This window comes from Betta splendens, chromosome 4 (genome assembly GCF_900634795.4).
Source record: "Betta splendens chromosome 4, fBetSpl5.4, whole genome shotgun sequence".
NCBI lineage: Eukaryota > Metazoa > Chordata > Actinopteri > Anabantiformes > Osphronemidae > Betta > Betta splendens.
The window spans coordinates 24,206,867-24,221,225 of NC_040884.2; the positions used below are offsets into that span (position 1 = coordinate 24,206,867).

The following is a 14,359-nucleotide window of genomic DNA, read 5'->3' on the forward strand; positions in this document are numbered from 1 at the left end:
GAGAATCTGTCCATGGCCGCAGGTCACAAGTTCACAAACATTCCCCAAATAAACTGATCAGGTCGACACGAAAGCAGTTGGTTCACTTCAAATTACCGGATGTCACCGAACCCCCATGTGTTTATGAGCCTGCAGGAGAACTCTGAGAAGCTGAGATCGTTAGCTAACAAGCTGTTTCTTTGAAAAGGCGCTGATATTTCACAGCGCTAACTCCATCATTAATGTCTGGACACCAGACACGTTCTCAAATTTTAAGGATCGAAATTGTCCAGTTTACCCCAGACTGGAGGAGGAAATGCTACAACACAGGCCCCATTTAGAGCCACAGGCGTAAACACACCTATGGCCTTTCAGAGGCTCGTTGATGCAATTGTGAGGCAGAAAAGAAGGAAGAAAAGAAACCACGACCACGTTTCACCTTTCCGCAGTGTCTGGGTGCAAACAATGTTGCCCTCTTTGTTATGCAGTAAATTAAGCTTTCACCTGAAATGAACCACATACAGAAAGCGGCTGGGAGCTAACGAGCTGAAGTAACTCTGCGCGTGGACCTTAGAGAGAAGCAAACAATGAAGGACAAACAAAGAAAAGGCAAAAATAAAGCGCATTGATCAGCACATCAGTGTCGAGCTGAAGACATCATTTGCCATGGTGACACGTAAACAGATGCTCCAGATCAAAGTCCTCACAACACTGACTCACAGCAAAAAAAGAAACTCCAACCTTCCAGAAAAAAAACTGCCATGTGAGTTTCAATGGGCTTCATTAAAAGCATGGGGGCAAATAAAGTACAGTACATGGGCCTAAAATTTTGACTGAAGGCCAAATAAATAGATCAATTCAAAACCACAAAGTAGAAATAAACAACCACATGTATGTTAAAATGTATGATTAAAATAAAAACGGCTAAACCATCCAAGCCAATGCTAGCCTTGTGTGCTAGCACTGTGCTAGCATCGTGTGCTAGCATTGGGTGCTAGCACTGTGCTAGCATTGTGTGCTAGCATTGTGCTAGCCTGGCGGTGGAGGACGGCTTGGATGGTTCAGCCGTTTTTGTTTTGTGCTGTGCTAGCACTGTGCTAGCTGGCTAGCATTGTGTGCTAGCACGGTGCTAGCCTGGCGGCGACGGCGTGAGCAGGGCGTGTGACACTGACCGGTGCTCGTCGTGGCTGGCCAGCGCCTGGCTGTACAGAACCTCCAGCTGCTGCAGCGGCAGGCCGTGGAGCGCAGACGGCCTCCGCGTGTAGTTGGGATGCTCCTGGCAGGAGTGTCGCCTCCACAGGGGCGGCAGCACCACGGGGCCGGAGAAGCGCCGCCGCACCGCATGTTGGGCCACCGGAACCGAGTCCCTGCGAGCCTGTGAGAAGAAACCTGGGATGAGTGCTATGCACGGATCATGTCACTCCCCAGAATGAAAGGCTGGATTCTTAATTGCATTTTACTGTATGTCACATATTTATACAATATTACAAACAATAATAATAAATTCAGCTACGCTGTGAATGAACAGCCTTTGTCTCCTTGCGGATGGCTTTCATCTCCAATGGCTGCACAGTGCATCCACTGGGAACACTGGGCACTCCATCACTTGAATTAAACAATAACACAAATTACAAAATCAGACATTTATGTCCCACAAAAATGATCAGCTCCCATTTGATCACATTACCATATGCTGCTGTTTGCAAAACAGTGACGCAACATGCTGCGCTCCACTGCAATCTTCCAGTCCTGCAAAACCAAATTAAATGGTGCAACTATTTCGCCTCAACTGCAGAACGCTAAACACACAACCTATTGTTCTCTGATCAATACGCATCAGTTCAGGGACACGTGACATCAGCTCGATCAGCGCTGACGACCCCACAGTTGTAGCTCAGACACCTTCTCATCTAACGGCGTGGTGTCTTCCTACTTCCCAGAGAATGAAAGTGCCCCTGTTTATTAGCAGTGTGATGGGTAACTGCAGTGCAGGAAGGCAGAGACACAGACCAGCAGCGAGTGGACGCCTCAGCCTTTAACCACGACGTTCCGCCGCCGCGAAGCGTCGGATGAGGCGAGAGCAGCCCGGAAAAGGCAGGAAACCCAGAGGATTGAACCGTAAGGTGACACTGAAGGCATCGTTTCAGCAGCGGCGCTGTGCAGACTGTTCAGGCTTCCTGTGAGGAGCTACGGCCTGTTCACACGCGGTTCAGAAACCAGGTTACACAGAAATCAGGTTGTGGGAGGCCCCGCACGCATGCAACCGGTCAGTAATCTCATTTCTCCTGCACCACGACCTCATTCTGGAAGCTCTGCCCTGCAGTTCTTACAGTAGGTGCACAGACACACGCTGGGGCTTTTCAGCGAGGACGACCCAAATGCGAGCGCTGCCCCAGTGCACCGGTCCGGATGCAGCCGCCGTGGCCTCCGTGGCCCAGCAGCGCAGCACACACCTGTGTAAACCGCCTAGCGGGGCACAGGGTGGACTATTGTAGCTGAATATTGCAGTCAGTAACTTGATCAGCATCGAACCGCAGCTCGTTTCCCCCGCATCACTATTACACGGACACGTTACGCCTCTGGCTGCCTTCGACGTGGTGTTTTGCAGCCGAATGACACTTTTTCCTCCCGACCAATGAGCAGCAGCAGCGAGGAAGCAGCTGGCTGTGTTATCACCCGGCCGAGAAGGAGACGGGGGCTGCTGCGCGATCAGACGGGCCGGTGGCTTCGCAGCAGGCCGTCCCTCTGACAAACGCCGAGCCGGTGGTCACACGTGTCCCATTAATCAGCCTGCCGCGCTGGATGAATGCCTGTGACTCACACCATCTCCTAAAGTGGCTGTCGTGATTTCAGCACAGTGTGACAGGACACAGTGGAAATCAACCCCCCGAGCCTCGGCTGTGTCAGTGCTCGAGTACAGTAACTGAGTAATGGCTCATCAGCAGCTCAGCTGAATGTGTGACACACGACGGCACAGTTAAGCTTTGCAGCAGCCTGTCGCAGCGTTTACTTTCTCCGAGCAGATCAGAGGGGGAATGACTGATTTGCTCCAGAAAGAATGGGGCCTTATTTAATTACAGTCCAATAAAAAAACACGATTCTGTTTGACTAAAGTGAGAACCATCAGCGTGTTGAATCACTGTACTGAGCACTGACATTAGCATCCAGCTCTGTGTCTCTGTGACTCTTGTTCTCTGTGACTTTGGTTCTCTGTGACTCTTGCTCTCTGTGACTCTGGTTCTCTGTGTCTCTCTGACTCTTGTTCTCTGTGACTCTGGTTCTCAATGACTTTGGTTCTCTGTGTCTCTCTGACTCTTGTTCTCTGTGACTTTGGTTCTCTGTGACTCTTGCTCTCTGTGACTCTGGTTCTCTGGTTCTCTGTGTCTCTCTGACTCTTGTTCTCTGTGACTCTGGATCTCTGTGTCTCTGGTTCTCTGTGTCTCAGGTTCTCTGTGACTCTGGTTCTCTGTGACTCTGTGTCCCTGTGACTCTGTTTCTTTGTGTCTCTTTGACTCTGGTTCTCTGTGTCTCTGTGACTCTGGTTCTCTGTCTCTGTTTCTCTGTGTCTCTGTGACTCTGTGACTTTGTGACTCTTGCTCTCTGTGACTCTGGTTCTCTTGTCTCTCTGACTCTTGTTCTCTGTGACTCTGGTTCTCAATAACTTTGGTTCTCTGTGTCTCTCTGACTCTTGTTCTCTGTGACTCTGGTTCTCTGTGTCTCTCTGACTCTTGTTCTCTGTGACTCTGGATCTCTGTGTCTCTGGTTCTCTGTGTCTCTGGTTCTCTGTGACTCTGTGTCCCTGTGACTCTGGTTCTTTGTGTCTCTTTGACTCTGGTTCTCTGTGTCTCTGGTTCTCTGTGACTCTGGTTCTCTGTCTCTGTGACTCTGTGACTTTGTGACTCTTGCTCTCTGTGTCTCTGGTTCTCTTGTCTCTCTGACTCCTGTTTTCTGTGACTCTGTGACTCTGGTTCTCTGTGTCTCTCTGACTCTTGTTCTCTTTGACTCTGGTTCTTTGTGACTCTGGTTCTCTGTGACTCTGGATCTCCGTGTCTCTGGTTCTCTGTGACTCTGGTTCTCCGTGACTCTGGTTCTCCGTGACTCCGGTTCTCTGTGACTCTTGCTCTCTGTGACTCTGGTTCTCTGTGACTCTTGCTCTCTGTGACTCTGGTTCTCTGTGACTCTGGTTCTCTGTGTCTCTCTGACTCTTGTTCTCTGTGACTCTGGATCTCTGTGTCTCTGGTTCTCTGTGTCTCGGGTTCTCTGTGACTCTGTGTCTCTGTGACTCTGGTTCTTTGTGTCTCTCTGACTCTTGTTCTCTGTGACTCTGGTTCTCAATGACTTTGGTTCTCTGTGTCTCTCTGACTCTTGTTCTCTGTGACTTTGGTTCTCTGTGACTCTTGCTCTCTGTGACTCTGGTTCTCTGGTTCTCTGTGTCTCTCTGACTCTTGTTCTCTGTGACTCTGTGTCCCTGTGACTCTGTTTCTTTGTGTCTCTTTGACTCTGGTTCTCTGTGTCTCTGTGACTCTGGTTCTCTGTCTCTGTTTCTCTGTGTCTCTGTGACTCTGTGACTTTGTGACTCTTGCTCTCTGTGACTCTGGTTCTCTTGTCTCTCTGACTCTTGTTCTCTGTGACTCTGGTTCTCAATAACTTTGGTTCTCTGTGTCTCTCTGACTCTTGTTCTCTGTGACTCTGGATCTCTGTGTCTCGGGTTCTCTGTGACTCTGTGTCTCTGTGACTGTGGTTCTCTGTGACTCTGGTTCTCTGTGACTCTGGTTCTCTGTGTCTCTGTGTCTCTCTGACTCTTGTTCTCTGTGACTCTGGTTCTCAATGACTTTGGTTCTCTGTGTCTCTCTGACTCTTGTTCTCTGTGACTTTGGTTCTCTGTGACTCTTGCTCTCTGTGACTCTGGTTCTCTGTGTCTCTCTGACTCTTGTTCTCTGTGACTCTGGATCTCTGTGTCTCTGGTTCTCTGTGTCTCGGGTTCTCTGTGACTCTGGTTCTCTGTGACTGTGTCCCTGTGACTCTGGTTCTTTGTGTCTCTTTGACTCTGGTTCTCTGTGTCTCTGTGACTCTGGTTCTCTGTGACTCTGGTTCTCTGTCTCTGTTTCTCTGTGTCTCTGTGACTCTGTGACTTTGTGACTCTTGCTCTCTGTGACTCTGGTTCTCTTGTCTCTCTGACTCCTGTTTTCTGTGACTCTGTGACTCTGGTTCTCTGTGTCTCTCTGACTCTTGTTCTCTTTGACTATGGTTCTTTGTGACTCTGGTTCTCTGTGACTCTGGATCTCCGTGTCTCTGGTTCTCCGTGACTCCGGTTCTCTGTGACTCTTGCTCTCTGTGACTCTGGTTTTCTGTGACTCCTGCTCTCTGTGACTCTGGTTCTCTGTGACTCTGGTTCTCTGTGTCTCTCTGACTCTTGTTCTCTGTGACTCTGGATCTCTGTGTCTCTGGTTCTCTGTGTCTCGGGTTCTCTGTGACTCTGTGTCCCTGTGACTCTGGTTCTTTGTGTCTCTTTGACTCTGGTTCTCTTTGTCTCTGTGACTCTGGTTCTCTGTGTCTCGGGTTCTCTGTGTCTCTGTGACTTTGTGACTCTTGCTCTCTGTGACTCTGGTTCTCTTGTCTCTCTGACTCCTGTTTTCTGTGACTCTGGTTCTCTGTGTCTCTCTGACTCTTGTTCTCTTTGACTCTGGTTCTCTGTGACTCTGGTTCTCTGTGACTCTGGATCTCCGTGTCTCTGGTTCTCCGTGACTCTGGTTCTCCGTGACTCTTGCTCTCTGTGACTCTGGTTCTCTGTGACTCTGGTTCTCTGTGACTCTGGTTCTCTTGTCTCTCTTACTCTTGTTTTCTGTGACTCTGTGACTCTGTGACTCTGGTTCTCTGTGTCTCTCTGACTCTGGTTCTCTGTGATTCTGGTTCTCTGTGACTTTGGATCTCTATGACTCTGGATCTCTGTGACTCTGGATCTCTGTGTCTCTGGTTCTCTGTGTCTCGGGTTCTCTGTGACTCTGTGTCCCTGTGACTCTGGTTCTTTGTGTCTCTTTGACTCTGGTTCTCTTTGTCTCTGTGACTCTGGTTCTCTGTGACTCTGGTTCTCTGTCTCTGTTTCTCTGTGTCTCTGTGACTTTGTGACTCTTGCTCTCTGTGACTCTGGTTCTCTTGTCTCTCTGACTCCTGTTTTCTGTGACTCTGTGACTCTGGTTCTCTGTGTCTCTCTGACTCTTGTTCTCTTTGACTCTGGTTCTTTGTGACTCTGGTTCTCTGTGACTCTGGTTCTCTGTGACTCTGGATCTCCGTGTCTCTGGTTCTCCGTGACTCTGGTTCTCCGTGACTCTTGCTCTCTGTGACTCTGGTTCTCTGTGACTCTGGTTCTCTGTGACTGTGGTTCTCTTGTCTCTCTTACTCTTGTTTTCTGTGACTCTGTGACTCTGGTTCTCTGTGTCTCTCTGACTCTGGTTCTCTGTGATTCTGGTTCTCTGTGACTTTGGATCTCTGTGACTCTGGATCTCTGTGACTCTGGATCTCTGTGTCTCTGGTTCTCTGTGATTCTGGTTCTCTGTGACTTTGGATCTCTGTGACTCTGGATCTCTGTGACTCTGGATCTCTGTGTCTCTGGTTCTCTGTGTCTCGGGTTCTCTGTGACTCTGTGTCCCTGTGACTCTGGTTCTTTGTGTCTCTTTGACTCTGGTTCTCTTTGTCTCTGTGACTCTGGTTCTCTGTGACTCTGGTTCTCTGTCTCTGTTTCTCTGTGTCTCTGTGACTTTGTGACTCTTGCTCTCTGTGACTCTGGTTCTCTTGTCTCTCTGACTCCTGTTTTCTGTGACTCTGGTTCTCTGTGTCTCTCTGACTCTTGTTCTCTTTGACTCTGGTTCTTTGTGACTCTGGTTCTCTGTGACTCTGGATCTCCGTGTCTCTGGTTCTCCGTGACTCTGGTTCTCTGTGACTCTTGCTCTCTGTGACTCTGGTTCTCTGTGACTCTGGTTCTCTTGTCTCTCTTACTCTTGTTTTCTGTGACTCTGTGACTCTGGTTCTCTGTGTCTCTCTGACTCTGGTTCTCTGTGACTCTGGTTCTCTGTGACTCTGGATCTCTGTGACTCTGGATCTCTGTGACTCTGGATCTTTCTGTCTCTGTGACTGTGGTTCTCTGTGACTGTGGTTCTCTGTGACTCTGGATCTCTGTGACTCTGGATCTCTGTGACTCTGGATCTCTGTGACTCTGGTTCTCTGTGTCTCTCTGACTCTGGTTCTCTGTGACTCTGGTTCTCTGTGACTTTGGATCTCTGTGACTCTGGATCTCTGTGACTCTGGATCTCTGTGACTCTGGATCTTTCTGTCTCTGTGACTCTGGTTCTCTGTGACTCTGGTTCTCTGTGACTCTGGATCTCTGTGACTCTGGATCTCTGTGACTCTGGATCTCTGTGACTCTGGATCTTTCTGTCTCTGTGACTCTGGATCTCTGTGACTCTGGATCTCTGTGACTCTGGATCTCTGTGACTCTGGAGTTCTGTGACTAGGCGCAGCCTCGCAGGGACAGTGGTTTGACATTTGTGTACAGACAGAGACCTTCAGCTAAGAGCGCTTCTGAGGTGCCACTGACCTACACTGAGCACGGTCCCTGAACGCCTCGGACGAGGATCTTTCACATTGACATTTACATAACTGGTACTTATGATCTAATTTCATTACAGACCAGCTATGTTTAATCATCACCCACATCAACTGCAGCGAAGGGTTACACAAAGTGGAGGTTGTGTAACGCAAACAAAAAATCAATGTTTTGTTTGTCCTATTGTTAATATTTCTGGATCTCTTGTTGAGGCGATAGCATCGACGGGACTCAGTGAAAGCTTGAGTCTCTTTTTCAGGTTCTGGGCGTCTTCAACTCAACAACCTTCTGCTTTAGACACTCACTCCTCATCATCGTTTTCACACAAACTAAAGCACAGCGAGCATCAGACTAACTCTAACCGTGGAGGGCAGCCACGGTTTAAAACAACACAACGTACCTGGACTTCTAGAAATCTCGTCTGTAAATGAAACACAACTCCCCCACAAACAGCCTGCTATATTTATTTCCACACAGGGCAAACGCTGTGTAATTCAGCCTTTTGTGCTCAGGATAAACAACTTAATGGGTGCCGCAGGGTGTTTTTCCTCATCATACCACCAGCCTGTTTGACACTTAGCATTTATTTGCATATTGGCTGGTGCAGAGGAACACACACATGAAAAAAACAAAACAAAGACAACAGTAGTGAAGCGAGAGGTTCCGTTCAGCGTGTGTCTGACTGCACTGGCAATGCATCCAAAGTTTATAGCAGGTATCCCACAATCCTCAGGGCTTCCGTACACCATGTTCACAGTGAAGTGATGTAATCATAAGGAAAATTTCATCAGGAAACACGGATCCTTCGTGAATTAGTGGGATTGATCACAGCCGTTGCTGTTTCCTAATGAGACGGATGAATATTAATTCATCCCTGCAGTGAGAAGGAGCTGGATCAATCTTCCCACTGTGCGTGTGATACGTGATACATGTGAACATATGAACCCAGACAGACGGAGGAAGGCTGGCTTGTTGTGATGAGGCTGCAGGCAGTCACCTATGTGACTAATGGCATGACATACGCTGGGGTGCAACGGGCATGAATATCACTCCACAAATAGAGGCAGTCTCCACCTCACATCACACTGTGGCCCACAGACTCACAATGCTTTTACAGAAATCCATAGATTAGTCATTTATTGAGTGGTTTGTGTGAGTCCAATTTGTCTTTATTAACCACCATCAAAGCAATGAAATGAAGATAAAACCTTTATGGGGGTAGGGTAAACATTGTCCAAACTCTCCTATAGAATAGAAGTGAGGCTTGGATCTCACATAAAGTTTATGAGTATAGACTCTACAGATAAGGTGGTGAAGCGCGCGTGTGTATGTGTGTGTGTGTGTGTGTGTGTGTGTGTGTGTGTGTGTGTGTGTGTGTGTGTGTGTGTGTGTGTGTGTGTGTGTGTGTGTGTGTGTGTTTGCATGAAGTCACAAACCTTAGTTACCTCAAGCCAAGACATGGATGCTGGTTAGTTGTTGCAGAAGGACAGCAACTGAAAACAGAGGGAAAAGACAATAAAGAGGGTGTTTTGTATTCAGACAGGCTCAGTACAGGCTCATCTTTATTATGTGCAGTATAGTAATAAAACGCTGCTTTAGGGACGCACAAGACACACTACTGTCTGATAACGCCTGGGCAGAAGCTGGTATTGCTCAATGACTCCTCACTTCACCACATGCAGAGTTTTCTTACAATCAAACTTTAAATTTCTGCATGAACCGTCGCTGAGACAAGTCGAACTAAAGTCGCGAAAGAAGGGAATAAAAGTAGGACACACGACACGCTGATCCAGGAATCTGATCCATGGAGCATTTATCTGACTCATCGACACCACCTGGTGTTACCATGTGCTGGGGAGCGACTGATGCCAAAGACAGCACGACGGCCACAAAGCTTTTCAATTCAGCCACAAAGTACAAGAAAAAGTGACTTTATTATCTGGAGCTACAGCAGCATGAACGCAGCCAGTTTACCGTCAACATCCAGAACATTTCATGGATGAACACGTACAGTAGGGCTGTTTAAACCCTCTGGTTAATTAGAGCGGCCCACACATCAGCGCTCCTTCCAGATGTTTTGCAGCTACACACTCATCCAGTGAAGGCGTCCCGGTCCACACCGACGGACACACACTCCTAGATTTGCACCCATGCTGCTTTTTCCCTGCGGCGACACACTTCCCTGAATCATTGACTTTTGTCCACAGATTGTTTCACTCAGCACGCGACCCTGTGTCTGTCGCCGATGACCAGTAGCTCAGGGAGCAACACACGAGGAAGTGAACCAGAGGCTAGTTTGTCGGTTTCATCTGTTTTAATTACTGCTGTTAGTCATTAGGACCTGGAGAAGGTCATTGACTATTAAAACAAAGCTCTGGGCCATAACAGTCATAATGTAGCAAAAACATGACAACTTGGACTTTAAACTTGTGTCTGTTTTCTTTGCTGCCCTGTAGTGTTTTTATATTTAATTCAGTGGCTTCACTTCTCATGTTTGTTTCTATTGATCTGTATCTGTGTCTCTGGTAACAGCTCACTGTAACGGTTTTATTTGTATGTGAAGCACTCTGTTCAGGCATTATCTGCATGCAGCTGATTTCTGGACAAAAAGAAAACAGGCTCCTGGACCAGAATACAATTTATTAGTCCCTCCTTTATTAGATTTAGAAAACAGGCCCATCCACAAGATACAACTGGATGAATCCATCCTCCCGAGACATCAGCATTTATTTCTGTTCTCAGTGGAACAAATGTGTTTTCCTTTATCCTACAGGCTAAAACTTTTATTTAATTACTTCTGTTTGGCATTTGATACCAAAACACAGATTCTACTCTGACCTGATCTCTCAGAGTTTATCCCTGTTCTAGCCTTCATATTTTATACTTAGCGTTCAGCAATCATGTAAATGATGCATGCTGCTCATCACTTTCCTGCTGCTTCACGTCTCCATGGAAAAGCAGCCCGCGCTGCTCACCAGACCCCGACTGTAAACAGGGCCTGCTGTTCTGTTCGCATGCTGGAGGCGGATCCTCGCCTACGTAGTCAAGGTGTTTCATTTTTCAAACGTGGAATTACCCATTAAACATTAAAGAATGTTTGGAGGCACAGTGAAGGCAGCGCGGGCCACAGCAGCCTATCACTCACCAGGCAGTCAGGGAACTTTTAGGCTGTTTACAGCACGGTCACAGTCTGTGTTTGCACATATTAGAGTCAGATTTTACCAAATACAGAAAAACACAATATAGACAAGGAAGTCTATTGATTCTCTGTTTGCTAGTTGGCACCGATTAAAAAACACACCACAGCTGAAGGATTAAAGGAAAAATAAAGAGAGAGAGAGCAATGCAGGCGGCATGTCGGGTAAATTCCAAGTATTTCTCAACATTAACTAAAATTCTTATCTTTTGAGTAATTGCGATACAATAAAAAACACAATTATCTCATTGTCATGTGGTGAATTGTTTTGTGTAGGTGGTTTCACGGAAAAAATCCTGACATCACATTAAAAAAAGCATGCGCTTCGTGTGCAGGGCCCTGTTACTGGGAATGCTGGCTCACGGTGTCGGTGGCCAGCATTCCCGGAACACCAAAAGAACTGAGTCAGTTGGAAGCTGCAGGCACAGCTGGTTCTGATAAGATAAAACATTTTCAATATTCACCCATGTTTTGGAAATTTTCTGAGACAAAGCCAATGTCACCGTAGTTACTGCAAGTTAACACATTCAAATTTAAAACTGCATCTAAGAGCATCTGGCACAAGCGACTCTCGAGCCGGCACTAAAATAGGATGAGTGAGCAGACGCTGGTTGCATATCACAAACGCAGCTGGCAGACTGTCAGTGGACAGTACAAACCTGCAGCAGAACTAAAGCTAGATCCGTCTATGAGAAGACAGGAAGCACTCAGTGGTGCCGTATACGATCTGGACTGTAGGACCTGCAGCTGCTGCTGCAGATACAGTGGAGCCAGCGGAGCGGCCGCACTCGTCGGCCCCTCGTGCAGCCATCTGCTGTTTCTCATTACGGGCCGTGACTGGGCCCGACGTCTTGTCTGTGTTAGTGGAGAGATAAGGAGCAATCATCATATACGTTTAGCTCCGTGACTCCTTCAGCTCTGCCTCATCAGCTCCTGATGGATTTCAGGCCTCCCTCCTGGAGGAAGGGACTGATTTAGAAAGACAAAAAATAAAACTGAAACTGTGGAGATTTCAAAAGGTCCGAACATTGTTCATGCACTACAGTATGTATGAACCACAGTTAACTAAGATGACAGGCTGGCATAGATACTGCTCTGAGGCATTAAATCGTGTAGCAAAACAGCTAGTTCACTAACATATTACAAAACAACCTAAAATATATATATATATATATATATATATATATATATAAAATTTAAAATATTTAAAGCTACATGAGTCACGTGTTTGACCTGTCAATGTCATAACTCTTGGACAATGATGTTTCCATGGTAACTTGTGCTGTACCTTCCAACACTGTCACAAAATATCCCCACTCTCCACATCTTCCCCCACCACGAACAAAGCGCACAAACACGTAACAGAGCAGAGCATCGTCACGCTGGGAACGCAAACAGACCCACATGCAGCTTTAGGTCCAGGCCGCATCACAGAGACCCACCAGCAGTAACCGATCTACAAAAACTGACCCAGATAAATGGGAAATGAATTCACGCTGCACAAGGTACAGCACAGCTTCTGCCCGTGACGGGAGGCACTGCATGTTTCTTTCTAAATGGCTCTGAGGGAGCTGCAGCTACTGGGACCAGACTTTCTTAATGGCGTTCTTTATCTTCTGAACTGAGGAGTTTCATGCGGATGCAACTCACAGAAAGCTTCAATTCCGAGACTTTATGGGTGAAATGAACAGCTCTTCAAAATAGCTCCCGACAATGTGCGGCTGACAATCTGAAATAGAAAAACCCATCATTGAGGTGTCAGTTATCAGTCTAAGCAGCCTCGACTTCCTCGGTTTCTATTTGTAACTACAGCATCTGCCTCCTTCCTCAGCTCTGGCTGAATTCTTCATTTCCTTTGCCTCGAAGTGAACTAAAAGAGGTCGGCACCGTGAAAAGCCCCAAAAACCCTCAGCTCTCTCCACATCACTGCGCTCCAGCCTGTTCTAGCTGTTTTCCTTCTGTTTCAGGTGCTTTTTCCACAGGCTCGGCCTCGGTGCTGCAGCAGCGCTTTGAAGCTCTGCTGCGCTGTCACTCCTCCGGGCAGTGACGTCCCCTCCTGCCGTCAGCTGCCACTTGGTTCTATGACGCGTTCTTCAGCTCTGCCAGAGAAAAAGTCTTTCCAATGACCTTGTTTATCATATTAGACGCTCTGAGTTGCCACATGTGCCAGTGTTAAGCTTCTAATGAACCATGAACTCGCTAACGTCCCTGAAGGGAATAGGGAGCTTTATGCATGTTCTGCACTGATACTTCTGAGTGTCTGCTGTGAGGACGACTGGATCTGATCCTAACGAGAGTCCGACACAGGCAGGAGAACAACTCCTTCAGACAAATTATTGAGAGAAATTAACTTGAACACCGAGCTGCAGTCGTTCAGCGTGTGTGGCGTGAGACGACTGGGGCCGTAATGATTAACTGCATCTGCAGCGGTATCTTTGTCTCAAGTTCAACAATCATTCGTCATAAAGTGAACACAGAAGGAGTCTTGTGATGAACATCCTCGCAGTGACGCAGGCTTCGGCTGATAAGGGCATCGAGGGCTCGATCAGCAGGGTTCATACGGTGAAGACGTGATTGCTGCTTCTTTTTATTGCCACGTTTTACCTCCACACTCACTTTAATGAGACTTTAAAAGAAACATTTAACATTATGCCAAATTCCTGTATACAGCATAGGTGCTGTATTATTACTGTCAGGCACAAAGCTGATCTAGTTTCAATAGTCAATTTCTGTCTATTTTTGATCCTGTCTAATAAATGCATTTTTACTGTTTTGCACGTACTGATACATTTTAACAAGTAGTACATATGTACAGAGTAATCGCACACAGAACGTTAGGCTCCCTCACTGTAGCTACAGATCTTTGTTTAGAAAGAAATGAAACCCACGTGTTGTTTTCCACATCCCAATCACTGAATGACAAAGTCTTTCTGAGAAGCCAACGCAGCAAAACTGGAACTAACGCAAGTTACAGTCATAATCAGTTTCTTTACCTACGAATCTGTGTCAACTTTATTTCCCCTTTTTGAGTTCTGTATTCACACTTTGACTGGATTATTTAGATGCAAGAGATCATCTTAAATATTTAGTCAACGTTAAAAAACATTAGTGAGACTTGAACTTGGACAGTGAATTTGTTTCTTAGTCATCTGATGATTAAAGTTATTATTCTTTTTCTTGATGATTTTTGGAGAAGTAAGAAGAGAAAAGCAATTATCTTTCAAATTCAAATCACCGGTGACTCATGCAAACAGGCAAAAGCAGATTTGGGCCGCGACAAATGTTTGCGGATTAAACAGCAGAGGATGGCGATAAAATAACGAGGATGAGGCTGAGAGCTGGAGGACAGCGCCACCTGTTGGACGCAAAGTGGACGGATCGACAGGATCCAGAAAGGTGCCCTGACAGAGCAGGTTATAGTACAGCATGATGTCAGTCTGATTTAAATTTATAAACACATCAGGTAGTGAAGAGGTCAGGTTTCCACCACGTTAGACCTCCCACTAACGACAGTGCTGCTTCTAGACCAAAACTAAAAACAAAACCCCTAACAGCTGACATGTCTGCAGTAATCTGGTACTTAC

General features: G+C 46.8%; 1 protein-coding gene across 1 annotated transcript in view; it reads right to left on the reverse strand.

The window, feature by feature from the left end:
- pde4cb (phosphodiesterase 4C, cAMP-specific b) overlaps positions 1-14,359 on the reverse strand; it is a 90,709-nt gene that overhangs the window by 75,116 nt on the left and 1,234 nt on the right. The window contains exons 2-3 of the mRNA XM_029149477.3: positions 9,025-9,072; positions 1,152-1,354 (exon numbers count right to left, since the gene is read on the reverse strand). Coding sequence (XP_029005310.1) covers positions 1,152-1,354; positions 9,025-9,039 — 218 coding nt within the window. The 5' untranslated portion in view covers positions 9,040-9,072. The remainder of the gene's footprint in view (positions 1-1,151; positions 1,355-9,024; positions 9,073-14,359) is intronic.